General features: G+C 36.7%; 1 protein-coding gene across 1 annotated transcript; it reads right to left on the bottom strand.

Moving 5' to 3' along the window:
* Window positions 1-3,754: 3,754 nt before the first annotated feature.
* On the bottom strand, window positions 3,755-18,686 carry LOC102506153 (nephrocan). The gene is given in 4 exon segments (XM_006186401.3): window positions 3,755-4,574; window positions 12,752-13,512; window positions 13,514-13,654; window positions 18,460-18,686. Coding segments are annotated over 4 exon segments (1,539 nt in total). The 5' UTR covers window positions 18,649-18,686; the 3' UTR covers window positions 3,755-4,126.
* Between the last annotated feature and the right edge of the window lie 97 nt (window positions 18,687-18,783).

The following is an 18,783-nucleotide window of genomic DNA, read 5'->3' as shown; positions in this document are numbered from 1 at the left end:
TATTGAAAAAGTCCACATATTAGTGGACCACGCAGTTCAAAACCATGTTGTCTAAAAGACAACTTACACAAATTCGAATGAACTTTTTATGTCAGTATTAATTATGATCTGTAGTGTGTCATTTTAAATAGAATTTCTGAGATCCTTATTAACTTGAATAGTTGGAAATAATAATAAATCAGGCTAGTTGATTAAATGACATGAGTTAAATAGATAATTTCTAAGGAACATAGAATATTGAAACATAGGTCACCATGTTTCATGATAAAAAATATATCTGTACCATAGAGATAGATATGTATCCTATATATACACTATATAAATACATATATACTAATATAAACACACACATATAGACACTCACATATATCTTAGAGTAGGTACATATACATATATGTGCCTAGTGTGTACTATATATATAAAAGATTGACTGATTTAGCTATCTAAGGGTTAAAAATATCTGAGACAAAACACATCAAAAACTAAGCTGAAAGAAAAATGATGGTATGGGAGAAAATATTAGTAATATAGCTGACAAAATAGAGATAATATCCCTGCTATGCAAAGAAATCCTACAAAGTGATTTTTAGAAAAAACAAAGAACTGGATTTTTTTTAATGAGCAAGGTCTATGAACAGGTCATAAACAGAAAAGGAAATGAGAAGGCAAACATATACAAAAAGCATGCTCAACCTCACTAGTAGTCAGGAAAGTGAAAATCAAAACAATGAGATACAGGTTTTTCACCAGACTGGCAAAATATAAAGACCGAGGGTGAATGTTGACAATTGTTTAAAAACAGGTATCTATAAACAGGACCGATGAGTTTATACAACATTTCACAAAAGTTATCTTTGTGGAAAAAATCTGTTGGGATCAATTATAATTAAAAATACATATAGCCTTTAACACAGGGGTCCCATTTTGGAATTTTGTTACATTTCCAAGTGAATAATTATCATGAGCTATTTTTCATGTAACATATGGACTACTTTGTCTCTTCAGACAGTATTATTTTCAGTGGCATTTGTGATTTCTTAAAAAAAGTGGTTGATAAATCCTGAAGCCTAAATAACAATGATCCAACATGGGGGTCGGGAGCTCATGGGGGTCTGTGTTGAGAGGAAAGAAGAGGTGAGAAGGAATGACTGTATACTAAGTATTTTCCGGAAACTAAGATAAATTGGGATAAGAACACTCTAAAGGCAATTGTCAGTTACTGTTTTGACCATTGACTGACATATTAAATCAAATCCTTTATATTGGATTCCTAAAAAACAGTGTTTTGTGAAAACTTATAGAGGCTATTAGAACAATATTGTGCCTTAGAGAGAGAAAAAAAGAGAGGGAAATTCATCATACCAGCTGTTCCCTGTCAAAACCAGATACCACTCAGAATAAAGGTAATCCTAGGGCTCTTTTTTTGTAAATTCATCAACAAACTTAGTCAAGAGCCAGAAATTGGGGTAAATAAGTAAGTAGATAGGTAGGTAGGTGGGTAGATAGATAGATAGATAGATAGATAGATAGATAGATAGATAGATAGATACTGTTGTTATGCACTGAATTATGCCCCTCCAAGATTCATTTGTGTGTTAAGCCTTAACCTCCAAAGTGACTATATTTGGAGATAGGACCCCCAGGGAAATAATGAATGTTAAATCAGGTGCTAAAGTTGGGGCCCTAATTTAATAGGACTGGTGCCCTTATGGGAAGAAGAGACACCAGAGACATCTCACTCTTTCCCTGTGTGGACACAGCAAAGAGGCCACGTGGGGATGCACTGAGAAGGCAGTCATCACACCAGGAAGAGAGTCCTCACCAAAACCCAGCCCTTACGGCATCTTGCTTTTGGGCTTTGAGCCTTTGGAACTGTGAGAAAATAACTTTCTGTTGTTTCTGTCATGCTGCCTGTGATATTTTGTTATGGCAGCCCAAGTGTGAAGGAAAAGCTGGGCTGGTCTAACAAGATATCTCACAGGTCTAGGAATGTGAAGGAGAGGCTGGGCTGGGCTAACAAGATAACTCACAAGTCTAAGTATTGGAATACTGATCTGAGTTCTGCTGGACTAACTTGTAAATCTAAGTTAATTAGTGTTGGTTTGCTGTTTGTTTTTTTGCTAGCCAGCTGGGTTTTCAAAGATACATATCTGGCTTTGGAATGTTGGTTTGCTGCCTCCCTGCCTCCACTTTTGTGATGATAATGCTGCTAAAGCTGTTCCATGCCTATTGGCCAAATACTCCAAGCTTGTACTTTACCCTATAAAACCTCATGTGCACGTCTTGGAGGTGCTCAGAGCTTCCGAGCAGAAGCCCCTCTGAGCCTGCCGGCGTAATACATCTGAGTACTCCAACCCTCCGAGTGGTGCTCGTTTCTTGACTGGCCTGTCGTTTTCCGTAACACAAGCAGATGAAATACAGACGCTTTACTGAACATATTACCATTCTGGACATTATTTGTGAGTAAAATGTGCTAAATGAATCTTACTTAGCTTTGAATGCTGGAGCAGAAAGAGTACAGGTGTAATCAAGTTCCAGTTCGGCCGCTTCCTGTATATGTGAACCTGACCATCACCTCACCCCTGTAAAAGACTAGAGCTCCCCACCCTGTAAAAGACTAGATTCTTCCTGGAGGCCCTCATAGCTGGAGAATTCTGATGATAAATATCCAGGCAATGTCAGTGGGTATAAGTGCTTACACATCAAGCATCATTGATCTTTGTTAGAGAGAACTGTAGGGCTAACACATTGGAAGAATTGAAGTTCCGCACAATAGCAAGGAGCATGATGTAAGAGTTCGCTGATTTCTGCGCATTTGTGCGTGTGTACTTGGCATAGCTGTCAGTGTGCCTCCCAGGGAGTACTGGAAACCAAGATATGAATAGGGCTTTTCTCCAAGGAAGATCAATTTTATAAAGACTTATGGAGAAGAAAATATGGACATAAAGCAAGTAATGCAAAATTTGTGCAAAAAGTTTAAATTAAAGCTCTCTGGAGAAAGTTTTGGCTTCTGGTGGGTGTCTTTGCTCACCCACTCAATTTCTACTGTTTCTTTCTCTGCCATTGGGGATATTTTGATGAAAAGTTTTGTAAAAATACTGCAGCTGATAAATCTTGCCAATTAGAATGGGAACTAAATCAGATGGGGTTTCAGATTTATTTGTAAGTAGATCATTTTCACAAAGAGATTGATAGAAAAAAAAATTCTACAGTCACACCCCTATCCCCAGTCAGGCCGCTCTCAAACCCATGCAGTTAATCAAAAGGAAGGTACTGCAGGGATTGTGGTCAACTCTAAGCAAACTGAACGTTCCTCAAAGCACAACTCTTTTTCAGGAAAGCTGTGGTAGGGACATCTGCAGTATTCAAAGTGCCAGTTTACATTTCCCTTTCTGGTTTCCCTTTGGTCTTGGAGAGCCTATCAAACAAGACCTACTGTCCCTAGCCAAGGGCAAACATGTGACTCTGGCTGGGACAATTAGTCTCTCCCTCAGGGGATATGAATCTTGAGAAGAGGGAAGTTAACACTAATAATAGGGAAGACACTTTGGAAGACACAGTGGTCTCTCCATTGCATTCTCCTGCCTGGGGCCCTGAAGCAGTTCTCATCCTTGTCCTTTCCAGATTCTCCAGCTTTTCCTTTGATTCTGTGAGCTATGCCTGATCTTTCCGGTAAATTCTTTCTTGCTTAAGTTAGAGTCAGTTTTTATTGCTTGTAGTCAAAAGCCTATAGTGTAGACCTATAGACACCAGCTTCACATACAAAATCATCAGTTTTTATTTGATAAAACGAACTACTGTATTTGCAGGAAGTTAGCCAGTTGGATATTTTATTGGGCGTTACTATTCATCTAGGTTTCAGTATGAAATACCAACAAATTACTTGTAACGTGGAAGGAATCTTACATCTTCTGACTATTGTTCCTTTCTGCTTTCCTCCCCCTACCTCAACTTATCTTAACTCTCATTTCATTCTTAAAAAGAAAAAAGAAAAACTTATTTAGAAAAAGAGTTTTGCAATATCTAAATGTATCGCATATTTCTGCTTAAGAGATTGAACATGAAAAAACAAAGTATTTTAAAAAAGAAACAAAACCTTTTTCTAAACTGTAAACAAAGCTCATCCTTAATCAATCTCATAATCATAGTAATCATCATCCATGTTGATTCGGATGCTCGAGTGCTCTTCAGGCTTTGGTTTCTTTTTGACCTCTTTGCTTTTCTTGGTCTGATGTAGGAGATGCTCACATTGCCTCAGGATCTTCTTGGAAGACATCCAGCTCTCCCCTTGTCGCTCAGCGGGTGCTGCACATTGCCCTCCCCTCACATCTGTGCCCTTGGCCTTCAGGACCTCCCTGGCTCTTAGGAGACTGCAGGTGCAATTCCACGGATTTCCATCTAGATACAGGTGCCTGAGGCGAGGCAGTACCTCCAAGGCTCTGAGGTCTAAGGCAGAGATCTTGTTGTTCCTAAGATTTAGGACCTGCAGCTGCTTCAGATCTTTGAGCTCCCTCTCAGCAATATCCCGAATGGCATTGCCTTTTAGGTCCAACCTGGCTAAGGTTCCTGGGAGTCTGCAATACATGGAAACAAGATGTGAGAGGAGGCCATGACTATCATTCCATCACTGCCTAGGCAACTCAGATGGAGCAACTGTTCAGTCCTGTCTGAAGCTAGAAAATAAGCTTTATTTTGAAAAACTATAAGTGCAAACCTCAGTCTTACCTGTAGATCTTTAACCCTCTCTTATAGGCCTGATTTTCTAACCTTCTGATTTTTCTGGTTCCTAGCCATAAAACTCTTTAATTTTTCTCTTAACAAATGGGATCATGTAACAAATTGATAAGAAAAATAGTAAGTTCCCAATTTTTTAGTTGGCAAAGGCCATGAAACAATAATTTATAGGAGTGGTAAAAATGTCAAATAAAAATGTGAAAAAGTGTTGTTCTTCATGAATATCAAAGTCAATGAAAAATGATGCAGTGCTTTTGTGTATAAAATTAGAGCTTGGTTTTTGGATTTAATTTTAAAATTTGTTGCTGATGAGAGTGTAGTGAGGTAAGAACTTAAACTCTGCTAGTAGGGTATATAAATAGTGGGTACCACTTTGGAAACAATTCGGTAACATGTATCAAGTTTAAATAATATCATACTTCTCAACCCAGGAGATAATAAGAGAAGTGAATAGAGATTTATTTACAAATATGTTTGTCACATATTTGATCATATTTATAATAGCAAAAAATGATAAATGGCTAATGTCCACTAATATGAAAATTAAGAAATAATGGGTTATTGTGTGATCATAAAAATCATGTTTTCAAATAATTTATAAAATACTGATTCTATAAAAAAGCTTTTTTGACTATGGCTTAAAAATCCAGAAGCTGTAAAAGATCAGTAACTCAACTACAAAAGATACTTATAAAGTCAAAAGACAAATGATAAACTGGGGGGGAAAATCTACACCTTGTATCCCAGACAAAGAGCTAACCTCCTCAATATATAAAGGACTCTTAAAAGTTGAAAAGTAAGTCTGAAAATGGGCAAAAAGTGTGAGTGGAAATCCACATAAAAGCAAAGCCCTTAAGTCTTCAACCATACTCAGAATAGAGGAATGAGGAGTTGAAACATTCAGAAATGCCATTTCTCACCCATTGGATTGGTAAAAATCTTAATCCTTAGCCATACACTCTGTGGGCAAAGCTGTAACAAAGTGGACATTCTCATACATAGTTTGGTGGGAGTTGAAATAGGACAGCTCCTGTGGAGAATTTAGCAAAGCCTAACAAAACAGCATGTGCATTTATTTACCCTTCAACCCAGCAATCTCATTGCTAGGTATACTTTCTGAAGATGTGACTGAAAATATAAAACAGCACATGTGGATTTCTTATGCAGTATTTATAAAAGCAAAGACTGGAAACAACCCAGTACCACAGCAAAGAACTACTGTGCAGCCTTGAAAAAGAAAGGGGTTGGTCTCTATGAATTATCATAACATAATTTCTGGAAAGTATTGTTAAAGAGAAAAAAGCAAGAAGTAGAATAGTATAAATATTATGTTAGTTTTTATATAAGAAGGAAACAAGAATACATGTACACATTTTGCTTATTTTTGAAAAACAATGATAAACTAGAGGTGAATTAAAATGGTTACTTGTATACGGAGTGTTTGGTTCCACATGGTTGTAACTTTTGCATGATGTTAACATTTTATATGTTCATAAAACAAATAAAAACAAAATCAAGACCTAAAGTTGAACAGAAGCCAAAACAAACAAATCTAATTAACGAATTAAATCGAATGTGTATCTTGGTAATATAACACTATAAAGAAAAGAAAAAGTACTTTGAATATCCTCGGTAGATGTATCTAAGTCTTAGACTCTGAGGACAGAAGGATCTGCAAAGAAACTTCTCGTAGTAAATTTATTGTTAATACTATTTTTAATAATAAAAGTTTGAAACTTTTTAATGAATACTGTAAGAAAATGCAAATATGTAAATATATTAATATTATTAGGAACCAGGATTTTCACTGTAAGAGAAAAAGATACAAATATAAAATAAAAGAAGAAAAACCCCTCTCTAATGATAATGTGAATTGGAAATCCCAGTGTGAATCCATAATTTTAAAAATATATATTTTCTGGCTCCATATACTGAAAGATCAAGAAGCAGTATCACACCCTAGTGGTAACGCTACTCCAATAGCTTAAGTGAACTGAACACACAGATCTTAGTTGCAGAATTTCAGTCTCCGCTTAAAAGAAGCAAGACTTCCTGGAGAAATGGCCGATTCTATGTCTGGGACAAGCTAAGCTAGAATGTCTGAGCCAGAAGGCAATGAAATGTTCAAAGATTAGTGGAACACATAGCAGGAAGGTTGCTATTTAAAAAAATAAATAAATAAAACAGAAAATAACAAGTATTAGCAAGAATGTAGAGAAATTGGAAACTTTGTGCACTGTTGGGAATGTAAAATGGTGCAGTTGATGTGGAAAACACAACAGTATTTCCCCCCAAAATTAAAAATAGAGTTACCATATGATTCAGCAATTCCACTTCTGGGTATACACTCAAAAGAACTGAAAGCAAGGTCTCAATGAGATACTTACACACCCATGTTATACTCCCATATTGAATTCCCAATAGTTACAATGTGGAAGCAATCCAGTGTCCAGTGACGGATGAATGAATAAGCAAAATATGTACATACAATGAAATATTATTCAGCCTTAAAAGGAAGGAAATTCTGACTTACGCTACAACATGAATAAACCTTGAGGACAATATGCTAAGTGAAAAAAGTCTGTCTCAAAAACATAACCACTGTAGGATTTCACTTATGTAAGATATCTAGAGTAGTCAGATTCATACAAACAGAAGGTAGAATGGTGGTTGTCAGAGGGTGAGAGGAGGGGGAAATGATGAGTTGTTGTTTAATTGGTGCAGAGTTTCAGTTTTGCAAGATGAAACAGTTCTGGAGACTGGTTGCACAGTAATGTGAAGATAATACTGAACTGTACAATTAAAAATGATTAAGATGGTAAATTTTATGTATATTTTTAACCATCATTTAAAAAAAAAGAGGTAGTAGGAATTATATCCCATGATCACAGGAATCAGCTTGAGAGGCTCCCACTAGCCAAATTTGGAAAAGTTTGAGCATCAAAAGAGATTAGCAACTGTAAGTGATTATAACACACTGAATAAATTAAGATCCCTGGGTCCATTGTGATACTTGGAAAAAATAGAAAAGGGAGAGAAAAACTACACTATAATGTTAAGTGGAAAAATAGAAAACAAAATTGACTGATCCCAAATACATAAAAACAAATTATGTCTAGATATAGGTTCTGGTTGAGCAATTATGGATGACTTTTTAATTTTTCAGCACACTAAGTGTTCAAACTTGAACATGTATTGTTTTATAATCAGGAAAAAAAATTTTAAACTCTGGGTACCAGTTTGAAAAATGTTATGCTAATGCCTATTGATAAAAAAATTTTAAAGAATCATAATTCTGAACTGAGAATCTTTCTGCTACTCAACAACTTTATATTAAGAGCTATTCTTTTTGTGAAGTACAAGAAGAATATTTTATAGGGAAAAAAAAAGTCCCTTGAAATAGCATCCAAATCCTGTCCTTGTACAGTGCGAACATATTGGATCTACATTTCAAGGTTTTTAGTATTCAGTAAAATTTATCCCAGTCATATGACTGCTATGTCAAAGAGAAAAAACAAATGAATTTAACCATATTTTATGACAATATTACCCTTTGCTTGTTATAGTATTATTTTTATATGAATTTCATTCCAAAAGGTTTACCTTTTTGGTTACTGGCAGTTAGCTTAAATTTTGCCCTTTTTTTTCTTTTGATATTTACATTTTATTTTTATACACATTTATGTTGATATATTTTATATTTGAATTCATGGCCTAAACTATACAGTGCATAAACATACATAAATATTTGTGCTTTGGAGTGTTTTAAAGCCTTTTATGCTTAAAGTGCCTTCTCTTTAGTTGGAATAAAGTTTACCTAACAAAGAAGATTAATTTACCAGGGAAAATTGCTTCATACATTTTAACTGTTTGACAAAAGTGTCTACAAAGAAATTTCTCTCAGTGGGTCTATTGTTAATACTACGAAAAATTTTCAAATTGGTCTCCACAGTTTAAATTCAAGGTGAAATTAATCTCTAAGACAATGTAATTTTGTGCATACACCAGCTTATAGAAGGTATGTCTCTAAAACTTATACAGAAAATCTCTTATGTATAGCTTTCTTTTCCCCAGGGAAATATGGACTATTAATAGATGGTGTAGCAATAAGGAATGTTCCCTAATAACGAAGAGTACAGGGGAGCACAGCCAAGGAAAGACACAGCAAATGGAAGTGTCAAGTCTACTTATTAAGACCTGAGTTCTACCTTTGGCCATTTTATTTATCAATATGTGACTTTAGGTAAGTTATTCAGCTTTTTAAAGCTTCTAATTTCCACCATATAGGTAAAAGTGCTCAGCATACAGAAGTCACATAAAAATGTTAGCTAGTGAAAATGAGCAAGCCAAGCTTTCTTTTACACCAATACAGTTATTCAGTTCACGGCTGGGTGGCCAAAAACTATACTTGTTCTTAGGAGTGCCTGTTTTTCTTTCATGTTTCTATGGATAACCAAAATGGCATTGTAACAGAGAAATCACTAATTCCCTGGTTTTGAGACCTTTTGGCAGTAATTCATGGCTTGAATATAATTTGTCTTTATAAGTCTTATTTATATAAAAAGGTAGCCCTGATTTTAAGACAAGCGTGTCTGGGAATGCTGTTTGTTCTTTGGGCAGTGTTGCGTTTTAGAGTAGAAAGAGGCATACCCCCATTTTGCCAGTAGATGGCACTTGAGTGTAAGTAAGAGAAAATGCTAACTGCGTTAGGTTGCAGAAAGCTATTCCAGATTTGAATTATTCTAATTGTAGATAAAGAAGAGATGGTGTAACTTACATTTGTTCCCTGAGTTGCAGATTGGTGAAATGAGAAGCAGTGAAAAGTGAGACCCAGGTCTTGTATTCTAAGTTCTAAGCAGTACAGTGTATTGTTGACAGTAGAGTAAATCTCAGAGGCTGGTGAGAATCAGTGCCTACAATTCCCTGGCTCTGGAGTTAGACTGTTTAATCCTGACTCCAAAACATATTGACCACATGACTACCAGCAAGTTCTTGACACCTCTTAACCTTAATGCCTGATCTGTAAAATAATAGGTAAAACAGTGGACCTGCCTTCACAGGACTGTTGTAAGGAGTAACAGGGAATAATACACGTATATACATTCACCGCTGGGCTTTTAGTAAGCACTTAAGTGTTAGGTATAGTTTTCTATCTCAATTAACATATTTAAGCAAATGTGGGAGATAGTTAAGTTTATGTGTACCTAAAGCCATATACCATTACTTTCTTGATGAAATACAGAATGGAGGACGGTAGACAGAGGAAGGGATTTGTGGAAATAGATTGTGATAGGATACACAACTAGCACTAACAGGTCACGTTAGGTTAGGTTAGCAACTAGCACAGAGAAGTTGCCTGTTTACGGTTTATTTATAGAAAACTCAATTTTGAAGGTTAATTTTGTGTATGAATAAGAAGGATGCAAACAAATAGTGTACTGTTTGAAGCTCGCTTTAAAAAGTCTCAAAATTCAGATGTAAGGAATATGTAGTATTCTGTTTTAATTCTTTATGGGAGGAAAACCATGGAAAAACTTTTTTGGGTCATTCCCACTTTCCAATTCAAAGAAAAGTTGGGGAGTGGGAGTTGCAGGGATGGGCAGTGGTCTTGATGAGGAATTTAAAAATCAGTCTCTGCAAGAACACATTGCTCTTGTTGCTTGCCAAGTTCTGTGACAGAGCACACAGGTGTGTCGCTTCATTTAAGCCTCATGGGAAAAGGATCCTCATACCTGCTTACTGGCCCCATTGTCCTTGCTCAGTAGATCTCAACCCTGGCTACACGTTAAATTCATCTGGAGAGCTTTTGAAAAATCCTGATGCCTGGGCCACAACCCTGGGGGGTCTGATTTAATTGGTGTGAAGTGAGGTCTAGGCATGAGTGGGCTTTTTTTAAAGCTCTCCAGATAATTCTAATGTGAAGTCAGATTTGGAAATGTGTGTAAGTGCAGGCTTGCAATTCCATTATATGCTCCATTGGGTAAAGGCATTGTGCTTTCTGCAGTCACCTGTTAAAACACAAATGCCCTGGCAGGAGTAAATAATTAAGCTATTTTTCACTCATTAAACTTAGCAGGATTTCTTAACCTAATGCACTCTAAAAGTCACCTGAATGGAGGAGTCCACTGAGTTCACGGTGTTGCCTGTGGCTGTTGCCTGCTTAGAATCCTATGTGATACAGTCCCTCCCCACCCTGTTTTATAAATTTTTACTTTATGCATACTTTTTTTTCTTGGAGCAGGAAAATGCAGTAACAGAAAATAAGGCTTGAAACATAGTAGGGAAATTATTTAAATAACAAGTATGAGTTGAAATACTGCCCACATATTCTTGCCTTCAGGCCTTTGTACTGGCTCTTCTGTTTAACACTTTTTCCCCCCAAATAGCTTCACAACTAAATTCCTCACCTCCTTCCAGTCTTTGCTCAAAGCTTAACTTTTCAAGAGGATTATTATGCTTACCTTATTTAAAATTGCAACCAGCTACCCCTACTCTCTACGGTCCTAAACCTGGTAATCCTGCCCTTTTTTGTTGTGAACTCTAACCCCTCACACGATCTAAATATTGTATACTTGACTTATATATGATGTTGTCACTCTTTCCCTGCTAGAATTTAAACTGTACAGAACAAGAAGTTTTATCTCTTTTATTACACTGATGTCTCCCAAGTGTCTGCCTGGTAAAGTACCTGGTGTTTGGTAAACGCTCAAAACATATTTGTCGAATTAAATGAACTGTGTGCACATGCTTTTACATTAAGAGAAATTGATTACTTTCAAATCGCCCTCAATATATGTTATAAAATACTGATTTCAGGTGGGAAAAAAATCACTTTTTGATGTTGTGCATTGGGTACAGTTAACATATCATATAATTTAAAAAAAATCCCTTTTTCAACTAGAAAAAAAATGAACATCTCTTCATATCAAAGATAATTTTCCCTTTCTCATTGGTAAGAAAAATTATTGTTACAAACAATGATAAGTATGTGGAGTGCCACAGGACTCTACAGAAGCCAGGAGTGGATATATTAATTATGAGAAGTTTGGTGATAGACAGGGCAAGAAACCTTTTTTCCCCATGAAGTGCTGAAAGGGAGAAGAATCCACTGATAGGCACATTTAATAAACAAATAACATCTTTTTTAAGGGGGATAATAGTACTTGTTCTTCTACTTTTTTTTTTAATCTACTTTAAAATGTGAAACATGGGATAAAGTTTAAATAAATAGGATTAATTCATGTAAACATGTAAATTAGTTATAGATTATGAATGGTTAGGGGGAACAGACAGTGGGTTGGGTGTAGAAGGAGGGATGTTTGGAAGAAAAATTAAGTTTCAGAGTACAAGGGGGATTATGTACGTTTGTGTGAGGAAGAGAACTGAAGAAACAACCAGAAATAGAAGGTAAGATGGACACAGAAGGACTCACACACTCACAGACCCACAGAGAGGTGAGCAGCACCACCATAAGTCCTTTAAAGATCACAGCAATGAGAAGAAATAAGGCTCTGAAATGCGTAATTCAAAGTAAATACAATATTATATTACAAAGATTTTATTTTTTTCCACAAGTACTATTTCAGTGCTTTTCAAAATAAATATCTTACTACATCTCCCTTCTCATTTTTTCTTGGTGTCCTTACTTTGCTAGTGGTTAAGCACATGCCTGGTCTGCTTGTTGCTGGAGCCAGGCCATATATTTAGAAACCCGGAACACATTTTTTACAACTAACATCTCCCTACGATATTGGTTAGCATACTTCCCTAAAGCTGCTTTGCAAACTGTCAATCACCTGTTGGTGTCTTGTCCCACAGGCAAGATAAATTAAGTTAGTGCAGGATTCAGCTTGAGGGCTGGAGATTCCAAACCGCTGTTTAAAAACGTCTATCCCTGAACCCTTGGATAGCCTTGATCAGATACTTTATGTTTGCTCAACCTTCTCTTCTTGCTTGCGTAATGTACTTGACTGGGTATCTGTTATCGTAGTTAGCATAAATGATGAGGTTCACTTACCTTAGAGGTATAGATAAGAGCAGGTTCTGCTCCAGGGCCAGGTTGGACAGCTGGGAACACCTCTGCAGGGCTCCAGCTTCAAACAAGCTGACAGTGTTGTTGTCCAGAAACAAATGCTTTAATTCTCGGAGGTCCTGGAAATCTTGCACTGTAACTCTCTGAATCAGATTATTGCTAATATCCAGCTTTTGGAGCCTTGCTGGTAGTCTGAGGGGCAACGTTGGAAGCTGGTTTTGGGACAACTCAAGAGTAGTTAAATTGGTGAGGAGCTGTGCCCCATCGATGGAAGAGAGCAAGTTTTCTGACAGGTAAAGATGGGAAAGATTCTCCAAATGTTTCATATCTCGAAACCTTATCACTTTGAGCCGGTTTCTCTCCATTTTTAAAGAGAGCAAGGATTTGGGCAGGTTAATAGGAACTTTAGTCAGAAAGTTACTACTGAAACTGAGAAATTGCAGAGACTGGAGAGAAGTGAAGAAGCCAGCTGGTATGAGATGTAGCTGATTATTCTCCATGCTCATCCGTGTCAGATGGGGAAGTTCCAGGGGTCCAGCTACAGACTCGATATTGTTACCATCTAGCACCAAACTCTGCAAACTGACAAGGGAGGAGAGCATGCTGGGAGAGAGGGAAGAGAGAAGATTGTTTTTAAGTTCAAGGATTTTTAATTTCTCCAGTCCTTCAAAATCGGATCCGTGTAGGACGTATATTGAATTATCATTTAGTTTTAACACTTCAAGACTGGCTGGGAGAGTAGTGGGGAACTCGTCTTAATTTATTTTTCCAGAATTCCAAGGTCTTCAAAGTACCCAGAGTTTTGAAAGTGTCCTTTTCTACTGACTCTGTTCCACTAGCCAACAGAATAAAATCTTCTAGAGCCAACATTTGGGTGAAGTTAGATACCTACAAAAAAAGAAGGGATGGGCAAGTGTGGAGAAGAGCAGTAAATCAAGGTATTGTAAAAAATATATATATATATATACCCATATACATTATTATTGAATACTAATGATACTTCAGATTTCCCTTCAGGATCTATGTTAAGTGATTTCTTGGAAAAGGATAGAAACTCAGGTCCTGACTATTTTTATTCATGATTGCTAACAGGGTAAGATAGCTAAAATATTTTAAGCACTTTTGCACACTATTGATAGACATTGGCTGACTTTTGCTGCATATTCTTTGGCCCAGCAAGTTTACTTCTAGGCAATCTACTTACATGTTGCACAGTAATTTATGCAATAGGATGTTCTCGTTGCATCATCTTGTAAAAGCCAAAACCAGGAACAATCTGGAAATCTTTCACCAATCTATTAACTAGAGTTGTTAACAAGATTTTAAGGAATTTTCATTATCTGTCTACATTTTGCACTGTTCAGATTTTTTAAATTATAAGTTACATTTAAAAATGTTTAAGAATTGAAAGTAAATATTTAAATTTCCTAGATGCTGCCAGCAGTAGGATGGGCCTATCAGAGAAATATTTTCAACTATATAGTAGTTTGGGAAACTAGCCTCCCTGTTCCTACCCTCCAATTTACGCTTCACTGATGGAAAAGATTCATGAAGAAACAGATATATGTGTTCTCATCCCTGTAGAGCAAGGAGTCCATTCATGCATATAGCCCAGACCTAATGCTATTCCTCCCCTAGATTTTAAAAATGACCAAGTCTGAAATACTTTCTCTGTGGTTTGCAACTTCAAGCACCCCTATCTCTCCACATATCCTCCACCCTCCTAACTTGACATCTACCTCTTTTCCAGGATGATATAATCTTTGGTATTTGGTTCTCAGAGTAAGATCATGTTTAGGCAAAAAGAGGAATTGTTCCAGGTTATCCTCAGCTTGAGAAGTCTTCACAGAAATTTCAACCTGTTGCAGATTCAACTGAGCAGAATTTTCAATGCACAATTTTTTGTCTTACTAGCTGCAGTTTCTAAATGTTTGATTTAATTGTGCAGTCAAGCCCTTTTGTAATGCCAATGCATGATTAATACCTTCAAAGTGGGTTAATTTTGCATCATTATTTATTACAGGTATCTGTATTCTGGGAGAACGTGTGATGTGAATTAAGGTATATTTTAAAGCATCTCCTAATATGATATTCTTAGTAGAAGAATCTCATGTTAAAACTTTCAAAAATAGATGATTTTCATCACAATAGTTTTGGCAGCTGCCTTGGCTTATATATTGCTGCTAACATTTGATATTTTTTAATGATTAATCTGATGTATTAATTAGTCCTAATACTAAGAATAATAGCAATTTTTCTTGCACTTGTTGAGTATCTACAAGTGCCAAGTGTTTTTTTACACGTTACCATCAATTCTTCTAATAGCCCTGCAAGTTTGCTATCATCAAACTTGAAAGAGCTGAGAATTTTAACAATGTCTACGGGACTCCAAAGCTCTTTCTTCCTCAGCTCATCATTTTCTATTGCATGTGGTCTATAATTAATGCTTTCCAAAAAAGACTCAAGATCTGGACACAAATCATTGAGTTTGGGAAAGGAGAAATTTTAGAGATTATCTATTCCAAATCTCCCTATTTAAAAGATAAAGAATTTCAGTCCAAAAAAAAAAAGAAAAATTAGATGACCTACCCAGGACTCAGTGTTGCTTCACCTACTCTTCAATCTGAAGTGCCTTTTTCTAGGTTTTCTTTCATATAAAATCAGAAACGACTCTAAACATAGATCTTTACCTGTTGGACTGCTGATCTCCCTAAAAAAGACCTTGGTGTTACTAATGCTTCCACTTCTATCTGAGTGATCACAGACTCTAAAAGATTGCTGCCTATGCAGCAAGTCTCAGCGATGACATGGATTGAATAGGCAATTTATTTGGGGATTAGACCAATAATGTTGTCAGAGCTTCATCTTGTCTTCACTTCTTTTTGTAAAGTATTTAGACCAGCCTAAATAGTGAAAATAGATCATGTTCTTAACTGAATCCAGTGGATAGTTGTTTTCTGTTATTAAGCATGGAGAACTTTCTCTTTTTATCAGGTCAATGCAGATTACTTTTGATTATTATTAGTTAAAATGGCTACCATTTTCTAAGTATTTACCACGTTTACAAAGCTTTCTGTGTAAGCATGATTATTCCCTTTCCACTGAGGGAAACTAAAGCCCAAGAAAGTGAAACAACCTGTCCAAGTATGTCTTGCTAGCAAGTGGAAAAGTGGGGCTTCCAACCCAGGTTTATCTTCCCCTAACACATATACTTTCAACCTTACTGCTTCAATCATGCATTTAGATGAAGAGTATAGAGTTCTGGTGCCACAAACAGTGAGGAAAACACCCACTGATTTTCAACTTATCAGTTGAGTTTGCAGAGCTGATAAAGGGAAAAACAATCTGCCAGACCTGTCTTGCCATTTCCATGGCCTCAGTAGGGCTGTGCTCAGGAGACGTGGAAAGAGGTGCTTTTGCCCTAGAGATAACCTTGGGGCTGCTGGCAGTTGTTCAACATTGCTTAAAAAGCAAGGTAAATATGGCCTGGTATTAACAATTAAGCTTAGGAAGCTTAGCTAAGTAAAATTCTTGTCATCACAATTTTACAGTCTAGTGAGCCTAATAACATATGTAGATAAAAGATACTAGATAATATGAAAAGTTAAAAAAAAAAAAAAAAGCAAGGCAAGTCAAATGAAGTAGAGCAGAGGGGCAACTCCTGCTGGTTTCCCCATGAAAAGGCTTTCAAATTTCTGGTTTCAATTCTGGGCAGGTCCTACTCCAAGCATTAGAGGGTTACGTGCCTTTCTTGGGTTCCTTATAAGTCCAGTGCACACAGGAAACTAACATTTAATAAGCAACATAACATCTTTTTTAGGAAAATAAATAAATAGGATCAATTCATGTAAACATGTACATAGTCTTAAACATAGCATTCACAGTCTCAAAGACAGTTGAATAATGTGAACAAGTAATAGAATCATTGAAAACTGTGATTATATACACGTGTGCATGCTTGCATATATATGTGTGATGTGTATGTATATATATGCATATATATATAATTTCTATTGCTATTAATCTGAAGATCTATTATAAGGTTTTTTTTCCTTTAAATATAGGCACCCAATTCTATAGTTCAAACCAAATAAACCTAATGAACATTGTGTTCACCAAATACAAGTGAACTATGGTCACTTAAAACCTGAGGATTTTTATGAGAAAAGAATTATTGCTCAGAGCTTTCTATTTCCTTCACAAAACAATCCTCTCTTTCATCAACTTTTCTGCTGGGAACTATCCTTCCAAGACATAGTTAACTGGGTTAATGTCAGGGAAGCAGCAATATTGCTGTTCAACAAGCCTAAACTAATGACAAATGAACTCATTCAATAACTGAATTTGGTGATTGGCAGAATTTCATCTCATTGGCTGCAAAGCAGCAGTGTGGGATCACTACCAGGCTTAGCTGACACTCCAGGTCTCGGTATCTCAAGTCCTCAGAACAAATATTTAAGCATCCTGCCCTTTAACCAGTGTCTTGCTTGAATGCTGAGACCCGACAGGGTCAGACCTGCTCTCTGGCATTAGGTACTACTGAGTTAGAAGAGGAAAGGAAACAGATGACGACTAGGCAGTTGTGCTTATTGGGCCTTGAAATAAATACTATGCCCCATATTTTAAATTCACTGGGTTTATGTGCACCTACATTAAAATTTCTTAACCAAATTAAAAAGGGGGGGGGGTGTCTCTGATTGAAGGAAAAGTACATTCACCTGCTGACTCTCTGCATCTGGATCACAGACGGGCATTTCCTTATCTTAGGATTTGGATCGATGATGGAGAAGCAGTGACCAGGAGACGCAAACTCAGAGAGCCACAGAATTTTCCATCAAGAAAGTTCCTGGGATCCCCAATCTAATCCAGTCTTGTCATTCATAAAAGTAAAAAATTAGATCCAGAGATTTTTTTTCAACTGCTTGTCTAAGATGGTTCTATCTCTAGTTAGTGAGAAAACTAGAATGAGAACCCTAGTCTCTTGATATTTTTGAAAAACACCAGAGGCCAAAAATCAAACATTCCTTCCTGTTAGAAGAGTCAGACAAATCTATAGCACTCTTTTCAGTGCCCTCTGAATAGGTAAGCCTGAAAATAAAAGTTATAATTAGAAGCACACAGAATGAGAATTGCAGTAATGTGGCAAAGTGAAATTGTGTATTTCTTCTGTATAGGTTTCTGCAAAGACACTGATGCCTGGCTGGTTTGTAGGGTTTGTGTGAATAATTCCCGTATGCCGCATTCACCCTGTTAGTCTTACAATGCTCTAAGTGTCACCTGCCTTCTATGGCAAAAACAAAACTCTTTTTTCCCCTGAAAGGATGCATTCTTAATATGGGGACAGAAAGGTGCTGTATGGTCTTAAACTCTTTTTGTTAAGAAAGAGTCATCTCTCTACTTTTACTCTGCACCAAAATAAAATTTTCAAAAACAAAAACGAAAATAAAATATTATTAATTATAGATTCCAATTTGGGGAGGGGGGGCAGTGCTGCTTCCCTAAAAAGAAATAGCCAGAGGCATATACCCATCTCGGTATACAGAGCAAGCAGCTAGCTAGTGCAACTACCCAACTTCATAACCATCACTTTTAAGTTTTGATTATTTAAATCAAGTTTAACCACCCCACACTCGCCCCTCACCCTACCTTGCAAAATTAAATTGCAGCAACTTGAGTGTAGAATGAGTTGTTACCTGAAGGTGCTGGATTTTGCCATGGCTGATGTAGAGCTTCTTGGTGGTGGAAGGAATTCCCGACGGTACCTCCGTCAGCCGGTAGCAGTGCACCGACTGCGCTGAGTCACAGAAGCACCTTCCAGGACAGGCAGGATCGAAACCATCGCTAATAGAAACCAAGACAAGGAAAGCATAAAGCACATGCATCTTCCAAAACAGGGCCTCTCGGGGAGCAGGCGAGGGTTTAGGCGATGTCTCACTCTTTATACCATGAAATCTGATAATAGAATCTTATGAATGTGTACTCTGTCAATGTAAGAAGACAGGAAAGAAAAAAAAATC

The sequence above is a fragment of the Camelus ferus genome, chromosome 8 (genome assembly GCF_009834535.1).
Source record: "Camelus ferus isolate YT-003-E chromosome 8, BCGSAC_Cfer_1.0, whole genome shotgun sequence".
Classification (NCBI taxonomy): domain Eukaryota; kingdom Metazoa; phylum Chordata; class Mammalia; order Artiodactyla; family Camelidae; genus Camelus; species Camelus ferus.
Note: the sequence above shows the minus strand (reverse complement) of the source record. Positions and strands in the feature narration are given on the sequence as shown.